General features: G+C 47.5%; 1 protein-coding gene across 2 annotated transcripts in view; it reads left to right on the plus strand.

The window, feature by feature from the left end:
• Positions 1–19,735, plus strand: part of LOC148835124 (leucine zipper putative tumor suppressor 2 homolog) — an 84,218-nt gene extending 64,483 nt beyond the window's left edge. For both annotated transcript variants that reach the window (XM_088917719.1, XM_088917720.1), the window contains 4 exons: positions 7,152–7,619; positions 8,286–8,864; positions 12,808–13,077; positions 13,998–19,735. In XM_088917719.1, coding sequence (XP_088773845.1) covers positions 7,179–7,619; positions 8,286–8,864; positions 12,808–13,077; positions 13,998–14,753 — 2,046 coding nt within the window. In that variant the 5' untranslated portion in view covers positions 7,152–7,178 and the 3' untranslated portion in view covers positions 14,754–19,735. The remainder of the gene's footprint in view (positions 1–7,151; positions 7,620–8,285; positions 8,865–12,807; positions 13,078–13,997) is intronic.
• The last annotated feature ends 1,831 nt before the right edge of the window (positions 19,736–21,566 follow it).

The raw sequence follows: 21,566 nt of genomic DNA on the forward strand, positions 1-21,566 counted from the left end.
GAGAAATAGTCATTGCAAAGTGAGGGGAAAAGAGGAAATGCCCAGAAAGGGTCTGGAGCTCGGTAGGGGATGAGGTGGAATGCCGACACTCTGAGCACCAGAGAGGCAGCTTGGAGTCCACAAGCGTTTGGCGCCACGAGGATAATCCTTTCAGACAACAGTGTAGCTTCTAACATGCTTACCATAACTGGATTGAATCACTAATCCAGGGCCCTCGCACTGGATCTAATTGAAAACACCTGCAAATCATTCACAATAAACCTTTCCGTGGTGTATTTGTGTGCCAGTGTGACGCAGGGATGCCTCAGAAGTTTATTTTCAGTTTAGCCTTACTGAATAAGCTAATGTGTGTCCTCTAAAAGGAACATAACCGGAGAAATTCACTTTAGATCATTTGCAAATACTTAGACTAAACTGGGTATTACATAACTAGAAGCAGTGCAGGGATTTGTGAAAAAACGGATGGCAAACCAGGCATGACTGGAGATGAAAGTATTGTCTTTTCCTCATATGAAAAGGAAGAAAAGGCCCAGCTGTGGGGGGGGGTTTACCTCATTTTGATTCCGGTTTCGCTGCAGAGAGACACTTCTTAGCCAATGATTTGCGACACGAGTCTTTAATGAGCTAAAATAATAGGGGAACGAAAGAAGATTCTAAATCCTTGCTGCTGTTAATTGTATCAAATTTATAATTGTAATAAAGGCATGTACCGTCATGCACAACTTTCTGTATTTGTCCCTGCTTGTCTCTGCACTTGCACTATTTGTGTGTGAAAACAGCAGTGAAAAGGCAGTTAAATGGATTTTTAAAAGTTAAAAAATACTAAGGTTTACAATACTCAAATATTGTATCTTTAATGGCTCTCGATGTGAATATGGCAGAGCCTTCTGCTTATTTCAAAAGCCTCTCTTACTGTAAAAATCCTTGTGTTCCAAGTTTAGTCTGTAGTTTTTTTTATTGGTATGCACTGCAGACGGTGTTGAAACAGCTTGCCTGATACGACAGTTAAATATCAACAGAGGATAAATCCTTACTAAACACCCACTAAAAGGCATTTCATACATTTTCTGTTTACTGTAAATGTTAAGAATTTCCTGCAAATGGTGGAGAGTATTCTGGAGAGAGTATTCTGCAGCTAGCGTACTGGTGAGAGGAGGCACACTGACAGTACAGTATGCTGGAGAGAGCAGGCACTGGCCGCTAGCGTACTGGTGAGAGGAGGCACACTGACAGTACAGTATGCTGGAGAGAGCAGGCACTGGCCGCTAGCGTACTGGTGAGAGGAGGCACACTGACAGCATGCTGGAGAGAGCAGGCACTGGCCGCTAGCGTACTGGTGAGAGGAGGCACACTGACAGTACAGTATGCTGGAGAGAGCAGGCACTGGCCGCTAGCGTACTGGTGAGAGGAGGCACACTGACAGTACAGTATGCTGGAGAGAGCAGGCACTGGCTGCTAGCGTACTGGTGAGAGGAGGCACACTGACAGCATGCTGGAGAGAGCAGGCACTGGCCGCTAGCGTACTGGTGAGAGGAGGCACACTGACAGTACAGTATGCTGGAGAGAGCAGGCACTGGCCACTAGCGTACTGGTGAGAGGAGGCACACTGACAGCATGCTGGAGAGAGCAGTCACTGGCTGCTTGCATATTTGTGAGAGGAGGCACACTGACAGCAAGCTGGAGAGAGCAGGCACTGGCCGCTAGCGTATTTGTGAGAGGAGGCACACTGACAGCATGCTGGGGATAGCAGGTACTTGCAGCTGGCATACTGGTGAGAGGAGGCACACTGACAGCAGGCTGGAGAGAGCAGGCACAAAGTGGTGTCTGTACATCTAGTCAGAACGCTTCCTCCTGTGTTGAGTTACCCAAGGAACATAAAACTATAAATTATTATATCACATTCTTTCACTGTTTTTTGTTATTTTAATGAATTTGTCATTCCCAAAACCGTAATTTAGCCTTTATTATTATAGCCCTTGTGTTTTCTATTCAGTGCTTACTGACCCGACTACTTTTAAAGCTGTAATGAACTCTGTCTTATGGTGGTCGTTTCTTAATCACAGCCTAGATAACTGCCAACCAGTATCAGAAAGCTGCCTACTCCTGGTAATGATCACGGCAGCCCAGCATGCCCACTGTAGGGCTCAGAAGCACAGAGGGAATGCCTGACCAGCCGGTATTCAGGCGGTGGGAGAAAACTGGGGCACCTGGGGAAAGCGCACATTGACACAGAGGGAATATGCAGACTACTCACAGAATGGGCCCCCGTCTGTAATCAAACCCAGGACCCAAGAGCTGTGACTACCATCACCACCATAACTACCATACCTTCGTTATGCCCTCCCGGACAGAGAACTTAGTGATTCAGTATTTGGCTAGAAAACTCTCCTTAACCAGTACCTGTTCCTCCTCATTCTCGATTTGTTTTGTACACAGGATGTACTCCTGGCTTTTCAAACGTGTACTTGTTTAAGGACTCCTGTGCTAAACTAAAAGAAGAACATCTCAGACTTTTCAAATCAATAAATATCATGCTGAGATTTACATACATAGTTGTGTGAAAGGGAGCTATGTTAAATGCAGAGATCTCTTTCTGTGCATGGGTCACTTGTGCTTGGAGTGGAGGTGTTTTCAAGTCATTAAAAATGCACTATAATTGAGTATGTGTGGAAGTGAAAGGCTCTGGAATTTATTTTGAGAATACTGTTAGTATCAAAAGCTGCACAGCCCTAAGTGTAATCCAGGCGTTTCTGCTTCACTTTGTTCAGTGTCATTGGTTGATGACTAAATACAGGGTGCCAGGTGGGTCTCATAAAAGCAGCCATTACACAGCTAATAAAATTAAAATGTATACTGTATCTCCATCTATTCATAATAGTCCTAGTAGGAGGCAAGTGTGAATTTGGAGAATCCAGGCCTTAATGTGACTGCAAAATCTAATGAGCAGATGAGAGTCGCTAGGTAACAGTATGTCATAAACAAGGTTATAATATTAAAGCTTAAAGGACAAAATAACACATCTTTATTTTAGATTCCCCAGAAACAAAAAGATATATTTAAAACTCCACCTCTCTTCTTTGTCAGTTATGGAGGAAATTGGTTGGGGTGTCTTAACTCTTAACTAACCCATATCAAAAGGATTCCAGGATTTTGGAGTTCGATTCCAGAGTCTTACCTGGCCTTACAGAAAAAGACTTCCCACACACCTGAATTTGGGCTAAGTGACCAGTTCCTAGTCCCTTGGGTCCTTCTGGGGAAAGTTGGGGGAGGTTGTATAATTGAGTTTCACTTAAGAAGGAGAAAAAACATCAGAGCCAAATTAGCTTTAAGATTTGTTGCTCTGAGTAGCGGGAACAAAAACCCAGGCCGGAAAGGTCAGGGAGGGCACGGCGAGGTCAGGAAAGCTCTTGAGTCTCGTTGTCCGGGGGTCATGGGGTCACTGGGGTCAGATCCAATCCACGGAGATCTCTAATCGCATTATCCCTGCTTCAGAGCGGGTGGCATGACTGGCCCATCGGAGACGGACATGACTCCGGAGTTGAAAAAGAAATGAGGAAAAGGATGAAGTGATCCAGAATGATCCATCCCTGGGAAGAAGTGGTGGATTGGAAGGCCAGCCTGTCAAGGACATGTTGGCTCTCCCCTACGGAGTGGTATTGATCCCGCTGCACTGATCGGCAGGGCATTGGGTCTTACTGTAGGCCGTCGGTCACTCTGGTAGCAAACAGTGCAGCCAGGACATGCCCATATGTCTCTGGATTATTAGTATCTGAGGCTGCCTTAAAAAAAATCAGGGATACTTGGCGGTCACTGTTACTCCATTAAAAACATAATCAGGGAAGTGTATTTTCAGGATTAGAGAAACGCATCCTGGTTGACAGGTATTGAGGAAGTGCATGGCACGTAATATTACCTGCCCATCTCCTGCAGAGCTGTGGGCTTTTGTCAGAAGGGAAGACATGCAAATACTATGTATGTTGTCAAGCTAGATCTTTTGACATTCGTGCAGATATCTTAACACAACTGATGCTCAGAGTTTGGGTTAATAGGATTGAATTAAGACAAATGGTCTCTAATACCACCATTCATGATAGTAAACGGGCCTTGTGTTTATAAACTGGAATGTCTGGTGTCCTTCGAACTGTCAGCATCAGCACCTTTTAGACTGAAGGGTAGTCAGCTGACAACTTTCTACCAGACCTGTACTCCTTGTAGGAGAATGAGATGTTACTGTGAGGTTCTGGCTGCTGGGGTGTAATACTGCGTTAATAAATTAGTCAGGATAATTGGTTTTGTATATAAATCATACAAAATGAGTTTAGGAATGTTTAACAACTAAATAACCTCATTATAGGCCTGGTAAAATGGGAAGGTCTTAATTGTAGTCTTTAACAGAGGCAGAATGGGAATATTCGGCCACCCCACAACCCAGCAGGATTTACCCCCCCCCCTTCACTCATCAGTTTCTGAAAGCACGGGCCAATTTCATTTTGAGCACTGAAGCAGTGGCTTGTTCGGTTAACAAGTTCAGAGATGATTTGAAATGAAAATCCCTGCCCCCTGTAGCTGTCAAGGGCCACAGCTGGCCACTCTTGACTTAATGGAATCCATTAACTCACTGAACTGATCGAAGTCACGTGTCCTGGGTCCTTATAGGTTGCTGGGTTAAGGGTAAGACCTGCTGGATTATGGCTCTCCAGGATCACAGTTGGCTGCAGGGAGGTAGTTGTACAGTGTGGCATAAAAACCGCTCGTTTGACCCTCAGGGACTGAGAGACTTGAGCTGAAAGTGTCAAGCAGTGCTCTTCTAGGAACACACAACAGGTTCAGACAGAAAAGAGTGAATCAGACAAAGCAATAATTAAGAAGGATTTTCTTGCTGTGTTTCTCTCTGATTAACTAAGGCTTGAGAAAACTCAGCCTAGGTGATATCAGATCTTGTTGCACATCCGAATTGTGGCTGAGGCGTTGAAGGAGTTGAAGCTTGGTTGCCTACGCTTTTACAAATCCAGCAAGACAGCCATTGCAGGACTTCAGCCCTGATGGTAACCCATGCTTGGATTAAAGCTGACAATGTTGTGATCCCAGCCATACGGACAGGAATGTCAGTGTGTGGATTTGTCTGCAGGACTGGACCTGGGGCTGTGTCCATACAGGACAAAGGAAGAAGGGAGCAGTGAGGCAGAAGACCTTGTATATACCTTGACCAAGACATGTGCATCTTCATGGTCAGCGATGCAGACGAGCAGTGAGCACCAGCAGTACACCCTTAAGAGAAAAGCAAACACAGAATGAGCACAGAAACAAGATGAAGACAGACACGCTGGCTTGCACATGACGAATCGCAACACCCACAGTCCTGCCCTCACTCGCACACAAGGACTCGCAAAATTAATGATCTAAAACAAAAAAAAACACTTTGGAGCAGTAAAAATAAGGATAGAAAAGTGAAACACACACACACACACACCTTTCTCCAGACGCCCTCACCTCTGACCTTTACCAGCTATTTGAGCTAAGTGGTGATGGCGTTTTCTGCAGGAGCTGATGGGATGTGGGAGGGCCGAGCCATTGTTGGTAACATAATGAGACAGCTAGCCTGCAGAGGTCTGAGCTGTTCTCTTTCTCAGGATGAAAGGAGACTTTTGTGTCGCCCTCTCCCAGCTACATTCTAGCATCACACAGGAAGCCTAAAGCGAATTGCAGCCCGCTTGAATGGGCGGTTATTTTTGGAGTGAGCAATTGTGTGTGTTTGGCTTTAAATCATATTCCTTCGGCAGTTTCTCCGATATGAAGAAGATTTAGTGGAGATGTAGTCTACTTCACTGTCACTTTGTCCCACAATGGCAGGCCATAATTGAGGTAATATCAGTGCAAAATCACATGCTTGCACAATTCGGTTTGGAAAGAGCTCTCCTGTGTCTGATTTATTTTTTAAAGTATGACAGGTTAGGGATTTGTATCTGTCACACTACCATAATGAATGCCAGAAGGCCTAGCTATTAGTGGAAACATCTTAGTAGCACTAAGACTGCTGGTGCAGTCTGGTCAGTAGCAATCATGCCTTACTGATTCTGAGGGCAGTCTTAGTGAGCCACTTAGGAAAATGGCACTGAAAACCCAAATTTGGTTTGAATAAGCATTTTTTTTTCTGAGCGGTACAGATCTCCGGTGTTATGGTGTTTTTTTTAAACCTGTTTTTATATGTTGTTTTGAGGGGTCAAGTAATGGAAGGGTAGGGCATAAAGAGCCCAGTCATATTGAAATGAGCAACATTGCTATACTATGCATGCCACACAATGCCATGTTCATTGTGATCTTACTGTGATCAGGCCAAACCCTATAGTGTTGTTATACCATATTAGAGTTGTGTATAACTACAGGTACTCTGAGCTTAAGTACATTTCAAGGCACATTTCAAAAAGACATTGCTGCACTGGAAATCGGTCCAGCAATCAGGGAGTTGAGGAGCCAGGGACACAATCAAGGACAATTCCTGGCCTTAAAGGAATCTTACTTAGACAGTTTAATGAGGCACCAGGTCACAGGTTCAATGTGCCTCTTATTTTTTAACAGTTTTGTAAGAGGGAGGCAAGGGGGTTTTGGCATTCAGCGCCACAGCCTCACACTGTGGCATCAGGGTTTAATTCTGGACTGCTGCACCTTCTGTGTGGAGTTCTCACATGTTCATGTTAGTTTTCTGCGGGTGCCCTGATTTCCTTGCATCCCCTCCAAAGGCATGCTGCCCAGGTTCGCTGGTGTTTTGAAAGTGTCCCTGTGTGTGTTTCCACAGCAGTGAACTGGCATCCGGGGTGTGTTATGGCAACACCTCCCTTTAGCTCAGCTCTACTGATAATGTGACCGCTTGATGGAAAGGAAGTAGTATTCAGTCTCAGACACGTTGCAGCAGAAAAGAGATGTGCTGGAATGTATGATGAATGGGGGAAAGATCTATTGGTTCAGAAATGTACGTTGTACTGGCCCTGCTGCCATTTTGAACCGAGCCCTCTCCCCTCGCGTATGTGGAGGAACCGTCCCGCTTCTGTATTGAATGACACCGGCCTGCAGTACTGCACTGAGACTTTGTGGTGAGCGGTCTGGTGTGTCCTGACGCCCTGCCCCTCTGACCTTGTGCATGGTGTCCTTTGCAGAGTGTGTGGGCGCAGCGTGTGACTGCCATGGCACTGGTGCAGACTCTGCCGGTCCCCACTGATCCCCAGAGCTCCAGCGTCGACGCGCAGCACCGCCCTCTGTCCCGGTCCCCCGCCAGCCAGGGCGCTATGGGCTCCGTGAGCAGCCTGATCTCGGGCCGCACGCACCAGGAGCGCCACTGCCGGGCCGCCGAGTTCACCGCCAAGTGCCGCAGGCCCACTCCCGGCGTGGCCTCCTACAAACTGCCCGACGAGCAGCTCCGGACCGCCGGCTCGCAGGACCCGCTGGTCAGCAACGGGAACTACGCCTACCTGAATGAGGACTTCGTCGGAGACTGGAACGACAACCACCTGACTCCCAGCAGCCCCTGCAGCGATCCCGAGGAGGCCCGGGAAGGGCGGGTCCTGAACGGGAACATTGGGGGGCCGCCCCCAAAGCTCATCCCCGTTTCCGGCAAACTGGAGAAAGTGAGTCTGCAGGAGCAGCGCCGATTTACACATTCCATAGCATGAGGGCAACGGTTTCCACTCGGCAGCTCCATGCTTCTGAAGACGGACAAGGATTTTGCATCTCGAGTCTGTGCTGTAGCTGATCGGGTGCAATTTAAATGTCTGAGTTGCACAACGAGGTTTCTTGTAATGTCTTCTAATATCTCCGAAAACATTTAGCTTAAAATTCCCGGGGAGACCCCTGAGATGATCGCAGCACAGTCAGTCTATCCCCCTGTCAAGTGTGCTGGTGAGCCCGTTCACTCGCATACAGAAAGCCAAATCAGACTATTGGAAAAACATCCAGATCAGCAGTTAGTGCAACAGGAAAAGTACCCAAAGAGCAACATCTGCATAACTTAAACTTGCTGTGCTCTTTTAATTTAAATAACCAGCATTCTCAGTCAATGGGATGACTAACCAGGATGAAACAGGAGAACATCCGGCCCCTGATCAGAAATGTAATAATCTTATAGCAAGTTTTTTAGGACTGCAGGATCTTCTGGATTTCGTTCCAGCTAAAGATCTTCATTGATCCAATTACTGGCACAGTTTGATGCATTACATATTATTACAGAACTTTTAGAAGTTAGTCAGTCAGAGTGGGCTTAGATGGCACAATAACTAAGATTCTCTGTTTTTCAGAATATTGAGAAGACGCTCATCCGACCCACAGCTTTTAAGCCGGTGGTGCCCAAGAACCGCAGTTCAGTGCAGTACCTCTCTCCGCGGCCAGGGGGCAGCCTGTCGGAGAGCCAGGGCAGCCTCAACCTGCTGCTGCCAGGAGCGGGGGCGGCTGGGGGGGGCAGCGGTGACAAGCGCAACTCCTACAGCGGCGGCCGCAACGGTGGAGGCAGCCAGTCGGGCACGTTGTCCGATTCTGGGCGCAACTCCCTGTCCAGCTTGCCCACCTACAGCAGCGCCACCTACAGCCTGGCGCATGGGGAGGCGCCCAGCGGGCACCTGGAGCCCGCGTCGCGAGGCAGCGTGGGCCACGGCCACTCCAACTCGGACAGCGGGCGCTCCTCCTCCAGCAAGAGCACGGGGTCCCTGAGCGGGCGCGGGCAGCCCCTGTCGGACAGCGGCTCCTGTGGGCGCTCGCCGGCGCCGGCAGAGGGAGAGGAGGCCATGATCCGGGAGCTGGAGGACAAGCTGCGCGAGAGGGAGCTGGAGCTGCAGCAGCTCCGGGAAAACCTGGACGAGAACGAGGCTGCAATCTGCCAGGTCAGGACACGTGCACACACACTCTCTCACCTGAACACAGACACACACGCACACACACTCTCTCACCTGAACACAGACACACACGCACACACTCTCTCACCTGAACACAGACACGCACGCACACACTCTCTCACCTGAACACAGACACACGCACACACACTCTCTCACCTGAACACAGACACGCAAGCACACACACACTCTCTCACCTGAACACAGACACGCAAGCACACACACACACTCTCTCACCTGAACACAGACACGCAAGCACACACACTCTCTCACCTGAACACAGACACGTGCACACACACTCTCTCACCTGAACACAGACACGCACACACACACACTCTTTCACCTGAGCCCAGACACGCACGCACACACACTCTTTCACCTGAGCCCAGACACGCACGCACACACACTCTCTCACCTGAACACAGATACGCACGCACACACTCTCTCACCTGAGCACAGACAGGCACACACGCACACTCTCACCTGAACACAGACATGCACACACATACACACTCTCTCCTGAACACAGACACGCACAGACACACGCTTTCACCTGAGCACAGACACACGCACACTCTCTCACATGAACACAGACACACACTCTCTCACCTAAGCACAGACACATGCACATTCTCTCACCTCAGCACAGGCACACACACTTTCACCTGAACACAGACATCCACGCAGGCACACACACGCTTTCACCTGAACACAGACACGCACACTCTCACCTGAGCACAGACGTGCACACACACACTCACTCACCTGAGCACAGACATGGACACGCACATTCTCACCTGAGCACAGACGTGCACACACACTCTCTCACCTGAGCACAGACACATACAGTACACACACGTTCTCATGTGAGCACAAATGTGCACACACACATTTTCACGTTCTCGCTCACAGAGCCTGCTAACATGCCACTCAAGCACACAACTCTTTCACACTCTCCCATACAGATAGACACGCATACTGTGTACACGTACTGTACACGGACACACTGTCTCCATCTGTACACAGGCTGCATACATACTGTAGATCTCCTGCAGGACATCAGTCTTGTTATTCCAGCTCACTTCTTAATTACTAGTCAACTGAATTGTTCATTGGCTCTTTTTGCTTGTGTAGGCTGAGAAGGGTTGAAAACTAAAATCTGCTCTGTACTGTAATCTGGGTTTCAGAACTCATGTGGATATAGTGTCAGTGTCCAGCTGTGGCAGGGCTAGTGCAGTTCTATACTGGCTCTAAAGTGGTTTCAAAGTAGCTTATTATGAGAGCTTTTTTAAGGTAATTCCCACTAAACAAGTATCTACACATAATTATCTAGTAAAGTGTTCAGTGCTTCAGATAATATAAGCTCACTTTATTGGCCATATACAATTTCTTGTATTAGGAATTTGTCTTTTTGTATACCCCACCTTGCTCTCCATGAGACACACAGACAGGGAGAGAAGCTTGGGGTCAGAGTGCAGGATCAGCCATTTATGCAGCGCCCCGGAGAAGTTGGGGTTAAGGGCCTTGCTCAGGGGCCCAACGGAGTAGGATTCCTCTGACAGCCATGGGATATGAACCGGGAACCTTCCAGCCACAGGCACAGATTCTTAGCCACAGAGCCACCGCCCTGCCCTCAGATAGCTGAAGCAGAGTTATAATATTATTAAACACACTAATGAGAGACAGAATTCTGCTCAGTATCTTGGGGAACGTGCTGTATGCTTACAATAGCATATATTTTTAGACAAGGAAAAAACTAAAGCAATAAACAAAACATTTCAATCAGCCTAAGGTACTGATAGATTTGTAACAAAAACAAGACAGGAGGTTGGGGTTGAGACTGTAATCCGGAGATCTTGTTTTCAGAGTGATTGCAGCCAGTGTATCTTAACGATTCTGCCCCTCGGGAGCCCCAGACTGATGGTGAATGGAGCTGATGGGTTTTACAACAGGGTCTAACTCTTCCTGCAGCGTCCATTTAGAGAAACACATAAAACATGCGTCGTCGTGGAGATCGCCTAATTTGAAGCTGATTAAAAACCCCACAGGCCCTCATTGTTTTTAAGAAGAGAGTGGCGAGAGCAGAGCAGGGGAGCGAAGGATGGTTTGTGAAGCAGGCCTGGTGACGATCCAGGCAGAGGCCTATTTTCGCTGAAAGGGCTCATTTGGAGTGAAGATAATGGAGCTCAAGCGCAATTAAATTGCGTGTGTTTTAAATAAAGATAAAAGGCAGCTGAAGCAGGGAAGATAATATAGGGGGCCCTATTAAGACTCAAAACACCACTCCATTGGTTAGGGCAAGGCTAGTGAGACAGGAGACTTAAGCCACCGCTCATTTTGCTATTACATTTCAGTCTAAGTGACTCATTAACCATCTGCTTAATAAGTAATTAATTCACATAGTGAAGGGGAGCCAGTTGTGCCTAAGACTTGTACAGGAATAGATTGGAAGGTCATCAGTTTGAGTGCTACAAGACTAGGCAGTCCCCAGACACGTGACCCCAAGTTGACCTCTGATGCCATCGGATGAAGAAATGGAGATGATTTACCTGATAAATCACTTGTCAGAGCTTCAAGGAATTGGAATTCCACAGCGGGATATAGATTGTGATTAGAGAAGAATGTAAAACTCCAAAGTGCTTGGAAATTTTTTTTACGTCGGGGGGGAAAAAAGAAGTTAGCGTTCGATCCTACACAAGGTCTGTAGCGGTTTTGTAGGACTCCATAGTGAGGAGCTGCAGCACCAGGTCTGCGTTTTGGTCTTTTTCAAAATTGATATCCAAAGAGGGCCAGTAACAGCAAGCCATGTTCGATGTCACGAACGAGCCTAGATTGGGCCCTGCAGAGAACAACACTCATAAAAACAACAGCTAGCTGATGGAGTATAATTTTGTGTTTAAAGGAAGAAATAATATCTGCAGCAAGTCAATTAATGTACATGAGTTAGAAATAGTCTGTAAGGTCCATAAGGAGCTTGGAAAGCAGAAGCACAGATTTGGTCAACACATTGAGCATTGCAGGGGCCACATCTCTGTCTTCCACAAGAGGACACTGACAGTTCTTATTGTCGGACTGACAGTGTCCATTTGTAGTGTTGAAATCCCTCTCAGCGGAGGGGGAGAAGGCGGTAAATATTCAGAAAGGTACAAAGACTGTTTCTGAAGCCGAATGCTTGACCCAGTCCTGTACATTGAAGTGGGTGATGAGGGTTTTCAAGAGAAACAAGCCGCCCCTAATGGTGTTCCAAGGTCTGGGAAGCTGAGTGCAGGAGATGAAGCTACAGTTTTGCGAACCGACCGGGTCGTGAAGTACATAGGGGCACTGCTGGTGACCTGCACCTGCTGATGCGTTGTTCAGTACACACCTGTAACATGCAGGGTCACAGGAAGACGCACAGCCTGGCGCACACATGGCCGAACAGACGTGACGTTCTGAAACCCTCCATTTCCACCCGCTTTCTAACTGAGTCAGGGCCGAGGGGGAGCCAGAGCCTGTCCTGACAAGCAGCGGGTACAGAATACACCCTGGATGAGACGCCAGTCCATCACAGGGTACACACACACACACACACACACACACACACACACACACACACACACCAGGGCCAATTTTCTCAGATGCCAGTTAACCCACTAGTATGTCTTGGACTGTGTGAGGAAACCAGAGCACCTGGAGGAAAATCCACACGACACAGGGAGAACATACAAACTCCACACAGACAGCACCCTGGGCTTGGAATTGAGCAGTGCTAAGCACTGTGCCACCGTGCCTTCCTTCTGAAAGTGTAGTGGGAGTGAAACAATGTGTACGACCGAACCGAGCTGAGCCGGGCCGGGCCGTGCTGGGCTGGGGAGTGAGGGAAGGGCCGGTTGTAGTGCGCTCTGTCCAGCAGACTGCACTGCAGTAAGACCTGTGCGTGTTTGTGTGTGCGCAGGTGTACGAAGAGAAGCAGAAGCGCTGTGAGCTGGAGCTGGAGGAGCTGCGGCAGAGCTGCGCGGCCCGGCTTAGGCAGGCCTCCCAGAAGGCCCAGCGCGCCCAGCAGGTGCTGCAGCTGCAGGTGTTCCAGCTGCAGCAGGAGAAGAAGAAGCTGCAGGAGGACTTCGCCCAGCTGCTGCAGGAGAGGGAGCTGCTGGAGAAGAAGTGCGCCTCCATGGAGCACGAGCACACCCAGCTGGGCCCGCGGCTGGAGGAGACCAAGTGGGAGGTGGGTACGGGGGGGGAGTCCTGCCCCCCCCCCCCACATGTGAGAGTTTGGTTCGTACCAAGTACACTCATTTCGACTGGTGACCTAAAATGGGTTCTTACTGTTGAGCTTGCAGTACCATCCCTTAGGACTGTAGTGTTTTTGAACAATAGAATAAAACACCCTCTGTTCCAGAGAAAAAGGCTTCAGTTCCATTAGCCTCAGAGTGTATGATATTTCCTTTAGATCAGGAATTGTTTCTGAATTTCTGAACATTTTCCAGTGCTGCAAAGACCTTTTTGTGGCATTAGGGACATGGAGAGGAAGAACTTATCAGGCAGTGAATGGCTGCTGAACTGAATTGATCAGTACGGTCAGATCTTTACCAGGCACAAGTGTGGAAGTCTAAAAAGAAAGTACTGAGGTTAAAAAGGAATGATCTGTGCTGGAAGTTAGATGTTGGGTCCTTTTAGATTCAATCCAGAAATCAGGGAATCTGACACAATTAAACTGATCAACCAATAGAAATCTTCAGCTATGAGGCAGATTTATAGTTAAGTAATATCCACACACAAACTCTTCTTAAAAACTCATGGGCTCGATTCGTTTGACGAGCATGATTAGTTATCTGAGGTGGCATAGCAGTGCAGTGGTTAGCACTGCTGATTCGCAGTGCAGGGTCCCCGGGTTCAATTCCAGCCCTGGGGTATTATCTGCATGGAGTTTGTATGTTCTCCCCACGTTGGCGTGTTCCAAAAACATACTGGTAGGCTAACAGGCTTCTGGGAAAACTGGCCCTGGTGTGAGTGTGTCTATGTGCTCCCTGCGATTGGAAAAAGCCGTTAGAAAATGGATGGATGATTAGTTATCTGGAGCAGCAGGTTTGAAGTATGTTAGTGTTTCTTGGCTGGTGCCTGAGAGAGCTGTGTGTCTCTTTCCAGGTGTGCCAAAAGTCGGGGGAGATCTCCCTGCTCAAGCAGCAGCTGAAGGAGCTGCAAACTGACCTGGGACAGAAGGCCAGCGAGATTGTGGCATTGAAGGCACAGCTGAGGGAGGCCCGAGGGGAGCTGCAGGCCAGCCAGGCCCACACACAGGAGGTGCACGCAGCGGCCCGCACTCGCACGCTGGAGCTGGAGGTGTGCGAGAACGAGCTGCAGCGCCGCAAGAGCGAGGCCGAACTGCTGCGGGAGAAGGTGGGCCGGCTGGAGGAGGAGTCGGCCCGCCTCCGGGAGGCACTGGGCATGCCCGGTGGGCAGGGCATGGCGCTAGGCCCCGCCCCCGGTGGGCGTGGCCCAGGCCTGAGCCCGCTCATGGGGTCGGTCTACAGAGAGGAGGAGCAGCTGCTGGCCTACGAGAGCGATGAGGCCAAGGCCCAGCGGCTGAGCGCCGACGCCCTCCTGGGACTGAAGCAACAGGTGGAGCGGCTCCGGGCCGAGCTCATGTACGAGCGGCGGCGCAGCGAGGACCAGCTGGAGGCCTTCGAGGACGAGCGCCGGGTGTGGCAGGAGGAGAAGGAGAAGGTGATTCGCTACCAGAAGCAGCTGCAGCAGAACTACATCCAGATGTACCGCCGCAACCGGGAGCTGGAGCACGTGATGAGGGAGCTCAGTCTGGAGCTGGAGACCCGGGAGCTGGAGGAGCTGGAAGTCCGCGGCGCCGAGATCCACTTTGAGGAAATCACTGCCACGGAGATCTAGGGCTGGCGGGTTTCGCCTGTCAGTGGACAGACACATTCCACGATCCGTGCCAATCAAAGCCATGTGCTGAATTCTGGGGGATCAGGGGGGATTTCCCTTGTGGAAAAAGCAATCTCAGCAATAGCATTTGTCTTCAGGATGAAAGTAAAAACAAGTAAAAATCATAAGGATACTGTCACCTTAGCTTGAGGCAAGCAAACACCCATTATCCATCTTCCCTTCTCTGTACCTTTCTGTAGCTCAAACTAAGGCAAGGAAAAATATGCAAGATAATTAATGAATGCAAGCAATGAGTGGACAACACTTTTTGCAATAGGAATTTTGATTTACTGTATGACTACTGGCTGACATGGGGTCATCTGAGACAAAAGTAACAGGTAGTTCTACCCGAGTGACCATATCAGTCTCCTGACCCTTCCAGGAGACCTGATCCAGGATGACATATAGACTCTTTTGCATCATCACAGGATGTAGCTGCAATCTTAAAGCCCACTGAAGCCTGAGACAGACCAAGCCGGGCAGGAAAATGACTCGCCACTCGGTCTGATGGTAGAGAGGGGTTGTGATGTTGAACGGTAGAAGGAAGAGTGTGAGGTTAAACCTGCATGAGATCGGAGGGAGAGGCTGCAGCTGTCTGGCTGCAGTTACACCGTTATCTGATCCTTGTACCTTTATTATACAGTCTTGCCATATTCAGACAGGAATACCTGACATTGGGATGTACATGCTTTGCCACACCGAGCGCTACATGGACAGCACACAAGCAGCACTATCTGCTACATCCCCGGTAAGCATCCACAGGCAGGGCCTGACTTGGTGGAAGCCTAAGTTTTCTAGGAAAATCAGACAATTTGATTGTATTTAAATATTAAAGGCCTCCATTTGTAGCTGAGTTTTATAGCAGCACGCACATTGTAATTTGGGATGAACAGGAAGTGAGCTGCGCTGCATTTTACAATATACTTGCATCCTTGGTAATCAATAGCTCTTTTTATTATAAGAACAGAAGCGTTTTTCAATGGGGACGATAAAGCTACATGCATCAGTGGGAAAGTACCAGAGGCGCATCACTCCTTCTGTGTCATTCTTCCAGTGAGTTCCCCAAGTGCACTGGGCAGAGCTGCTAGCCACACGGTTCTGGCTGGAGCAGTACTTCAAGTTACGAAAGTATTTCCGACTGTTAAAGAACGGCTGTTGGTTTTCGTATCCTGATCTGAAAGTCACCTAGCATGCCACAGTGACAATCCATTTCATTTTTCACTTAATTTGTTCACTGTATTGAGTAGCCTTGTGTTGCCGCGACAGGGTTGCATAAAGAGCATTAGGCACTTTAGACAGAAGCCCGCTTGCCCACAGCTTGGCAGAAGTGAAAAGATTGTACTGCTGTGTGTAACATGCCAAACACGCAGTGGTTGACTCTAGGTTTCCCCAGGGATGGTTCACAGTTTCGAGAAGTCGCATCTGACATGTCTTGAGTGTATTATACAACACACTCAAGTCCTGCTCCTGAAAGGCCACAGTTTGACCCTGTTGAGGGCCTCTTTCTATGGAGAAGATTGTATAGAAGGGTTTGAACTGGTTCAATTACGGTCTTAATTCACCGGTCATCTACAAAACTTACAGGATTACATCCCTTGGTACAGTGAAGGCAGATTCATAGTCGAGTCCTGCCTGGAACTGGTTAAGTCTTTTGTTCAGTATAGCCTCTAGAAACAATAGAGCTCTCTCCGATTTTCCCAAATGAATCTAGCTTCTGTCCTCAATGGTGGAGACCCCTGAGTTGTGTGCTGCCCTCCTTGTTGGGAGAGACCCATGCCATGCCTGAGTCAGCACATCCTTGAAACCCAAAGAAGACCAAATGGTGTTGTCAGGTTGGAACAAAGTAAATGGTTGGTTTAGACAGCAAGGCTCTTTGGAAGACAGGAAAGTACATCTCCCGAAAAGACCTTCTAATGATGACTGTTAACTGTTTCTGCCTCTTGCCTGCCCCAGCAGATCATCTTATTATCAAAAATCATGGGGCTGGCAGTCACAGACCCCACCAGCCCAGTATGAATGTGATTTAAAAAAAGTCAAGAATGTGCAACGCCTCTCCTCGAACACAAGAGATTGCGTGGTTTTAAAGAGATGGTTTTAAAGCAATGGGCAAGTCCAACGGAGTTCAGATCTTTATTTTTCTATTCCTAACCAAAAATGAAATCAACTCAAACTATTTTTTTACCCTAAACATGGATTGTATTGTGTCCTGTGTGTGCAGCCTCAGTACCTGATGGTGCTCGCTCTTCCTCACTCTTCCTTGTGCACTGGAAAGGGACGTGTCTGCGCGCTGGCAAACAGGGCCTCGGCTCGCCCGCCCGGCCTCTCGAGCTTCAGATCACGGACAGACCGCCTCCTCCACTGCAGAACCACCCTCTGCCAGTTTAGGTTTTGCGACAACACCTGTCAGATCTCCTCACTCCCTTAAGATCCAAGGACTGGTTTGTAGATCAAGCAGGAACTGGTCACGAGCTGGGGGTTTTTTATACGCTGTTGATCACCTCCATTTAACTGGTCACTCCAGGAAGAGGAGGAGAACTGGTTTTACAGGAAAAACCTTCTTTCAAAGATCACTGAGTTTAAAAATTCTATTTTTATAGCTTCTTCATTGATTCTGTGGCGTCAGTCAGAAACCGCACCGGAGACTGAAGAATTGTTCTGTCTTGTATCTTATTCAGAATCGTCTAATTACTTGACTGGACAAGTCAAGTTACCTGCTTCAGTAGAGGTGCTGAAGTAACTGTGCCATATCACATATATAGATGAGGCAAATAATAAATGTAGAAGCATTTTATACAAAAGCTTTTTCTATCATATTGGTTCATCCATTATCACTGCTTTCCCATGGACATTTCTTGTGGGGAGCAACCCATCAGTGTAGGGGGAACTGGTCAAGTTACTGCCCTCCTGCTAGAGCTGTAAAGGGGACATACAGAAAGCCAGAGAAAGTTGGTTGGTCTATATTGTGAAAAATGTGTTCCATGTGTAAAATGTGTTCCATGTACAAGAGAGACCAATGCCAGTTCTGACTATGGGCGTGGCCACTGCACTGCAGAGATTGCTGTCAGCTCAAGGCGAGGGTCTTTGTACACACGAGAACACCGTTTGGGACAGTAGTTCCCTACCCTGGTCTTGGTGTCCCCCTTTTTTGAGATTCAGCCAAGCTGTTAATTAAGATTAATCAGTCTCCAGTTGAATATTAAGTAAGATTTTTAAGAACTTGGATTTGGTTAGTAATTAACCCTGAGCCAGTTTTCTCATTCAGGTGTGTGGAATGTAATTGTACTCCTCCAGAACACTTTTGTGGGGGGCTGTTTTCTGAAGTTTCATTTGATCGATGTCTAGACATTATGAGTTGATCACCTACAGGTCAGCTTAGCTGCAGTGAGAACCAGAAGACACAGACATGCTCCAGGACCAGGGTTGGAAACCACTGCTGTGGAGTGTTGGTGCCCCCTGCTGTTCCTCACTTATTTGTGCGTTGTGTGGTTGGTGGACATGCACTAATTTCATTACCCCATGGTGCACACTGCTGACTGACTATGAGTATTTTCCATTGAGTAGGCGATGCACAGAGTTAGCATTTACTTTTGATGTGAAAAGGAGCAGGACAGGACATCCTGGACATGGAGAGCTGTAATCCCACAAGGTGTGTTTCTCGTCATTCATTGGCCTGTCAGCTGCTGCTTTCTAAAACAAGATCATGACGCCTCTCACATGTGACGGACGTGGTGAATTACCCTACTTGTGCTCCTTCCAGTCCTGGTAGGATTTTCACTCCAAATGGGCTCTAGACCACCTGCATAAAGAGACATGTTTTTATGATTATCAAGAATGATCTGTCACCCCTGCTGGATTGTGGCTCTCCAGGACCAGTGCTGTTTCACCCTGCTCATTTGGCCCATCGCACTCCCAGCTGCTATCAGCGGTTGTTTTGAATGATCCCAGAGAATCTGCTTTGGAATCACAAGATGTTTTAGGGTGGTATGTTTTTTCATTCAACCTCCCTAAAAAGAGGGAGGTAGAGAAATATCCAGGAATTATCAACTCTGATACCATGTCTTGTGTTTGGGGGGGTTCAATGATATCATACTGTATCTTGTGTTCAGACGTTGCAGTACCATGTTGAGAAAGTCTGAACTCTGCCTTTCAGACAGTTTTGAACTTGTGTGTTTTATTTTTATTATTCGAACAGACTGTTATCCTACCCTTTTAAACCAGGGCCATCAAACCATCTTGCAGGGACACTGTGTTGACTGGGATTTGTTTCCCATGAGCTCTAAGTTCCTATATCAGTTCAATAATTTCTTTACTTGTAGAACACATTCCCACTGTTCCTAGTCTTGTAGTGAGAAAGCAAGTGCATTAATTGTACGGTAACCTGCAAAATCCCTTCTTTTGTATCAATCTGAGTATATCAGCAGGTTCATGAACTTGTCACTGGAGTAAAAAAACTGAAGACAGCCCTCAAGTACTGCTCCCCATTTATACAATCTAGACTATAGTGCATCACAGTGGTCAAATAGCCCAGCCACCCTTCTCCTAAAGGGAATCTCTCCTCTGCCTGTACAGAGTCTGCCAGCCTGTTTCAGTATGTCTCTCCTCCTTTATTACACATGAAATCCTTTTGCTGTACATTTATTACTAAACCCCTTCCTGTAAATATTCCTAACAGCGAGTTATATTCAGTCAGAAATTCTAGAACTTTATGCAGACACTATATCTGTTTCAGGAATTAGCCACTGTGAATAGACCAAAGCAAAGTAACACGCCTGTTTTTCTCTTTCCTTGTGTGTATACCTGTGCGTATTAGTGATTGTTTTCTATATATATATTTTTAATCCGCTGTATGTGTAGTCATTAATGTATATTTTTCATGCTGTACATTTTTTCTGTACAAAATAACTGTGTTTTTAATAAAAACCCAGTTGGAAAACCAGAGAAAAGGCATCGAGTTGACATTTTTCATGCATGTACTGTAGGTATGGGGACTGGTTGGCTGATTGGGGGTTATACAATCAGAGAATTTACAGATCCGACACTTTCAAAGGTGTAACCACTGCAGCCTGCTCCCATTTAAAAAATCTCCATTCCATCTGCATTTTTCTTCATGCTCCAGTGGTGTTTTTGCAAAATACAGGTGCTGCGAGGAATGATTGAACACAAATGGGTGGTCTGCAGTGTGAGCGATGACCAGTGTGCAAGGAAAGCCAAAGGCACTGATGATGGACCCTCCAGTTGTAAATCTTAAAACTACATTTTAGGGACATTTGTATGAAATAGCCAAAATTATAAAAACAGTCACTGTAGTGAAGGGAAGAACCATATATTTTCTCAAGCATCAAAAAGTCTCTTTTTCTTCCTCTGCTGAACTTGAAATTCGAATAATAATAATAAATTCTTATACTTACGTACCACTTTTCTGCACACTCAAAGCCCTTTACAGGTAATGGGGACTCCCCTCCACTAATGTGCAGCCCCATTGGTAAAGGGCCAATGGGAAATTTGGCCAGGACGCCAGGGTTACACCTCTACTCTTTTCGAGAAACGCCCTGGGATTTTTAAGGACCACAGAGAATCAGGACCTCAGTTTTACGTCTCATCCGAAGGACAGCGCCTTTTTACAGTATAGTGTCCCCGTCACTATACTGGGGCATTAGGACCCACAGACACACATAGTAGGGAGTGAGTGCCCCCTACTGGCTCCACTAAACACCTCTTCCAGCAGCAACCTTAGTTTTTCCCAGGAGGTCTCCATCCAGGTACTGACCAGGCTCACACCTGCTGAGCTTCAGTGGGTTGCCAGTTGTGAGTTGCAGGGTTGATATGGCTGCTGACAATTCTATCACCCTCACCTCTAAGCTCACCATTGCACACCTCTGCACCAGCACAGGAACATGCCTGCTGTCCAGCCCTCACTGCCCGACGCAGAGTTGGCATCACCTGGGCAAGCGGTAAACACCAGGGGGTTTACGCAGTGAGTTGGGTTACCCAGGCTGACTCCAGCCAACCCACCAGTCAGCTAACCACATACAGTAGCCCTGCCGTGAACCAGTCACGTCTCGGTCTGTGTCTGTTCTGCACTAGGGATAATTCAAAGCCATCAAGAGTTTAAATCTATAAACTCACCACGGAGCAAACACACACTTCGCCTAGTTCCTCTAGTATACATTAATTATCCTCCAGCACTGCAGTGGTGTTCAGTGACAGACAGAGCCACAGGAGGTACAAAAAAAATAAGAGTGGTGGATCTCTGTTCATGCAATTCAGAACCACTGCATGTGAGGACAGCACAGACTTGAGCACTCAGCCACAGCAAGGAAAAAAGGGTCAATATTGTGTTTTTATTGGAATTTAAATGACACACAGGGTCTACCATGGGCTGTTAAATATCTGCCATTTGCTATTGCAAAGTTGTATGAACACAAGGCACTTGCTGCAGGTGTAAAAGAGCATATTTACAGTGAACATCCAAACTGTCGGTGTTGAGATATGCACATCTTATCCAATTCTTTGCAGAGCAGAACAGGCCTGTGCTAGGAGCCTATCACTGTTCAAAGGTCAGCACTGGACAGCTGCCAGTGTCCGGGTCTGTGTTACTGATTGTTAGTGTTTCCAAGGGAAAACCCTTTTACGCCTTCAGCTGCTTACTATTTGCAGCTAACTGGTAATATACTGTACATACACAACCCAGTCTGTACTGTACATGTAGGTAATGGCTTATTGACGTTTACTGCTTTTAGCATAGTTACTTTGGTATAGATGCTATGCTTGATT

The sequence above is a fragment of the Atractosteus spatula genome, chromosome 5, assembly GCF_055471065.1.
Source record: "Atractosteus spatula isolate fAtrSpa1 chromosome 5, fAtrSpa1.hap1, whole genome shotgun sequence".
Classification (NCBI taxonomy): domain Eukaryota; kingdom Metazoa; phylum Chordata; class Actinopteri; order Semionotiformes; family Lepisosteidae; genus Atractosteus; species Atractosteus spatula.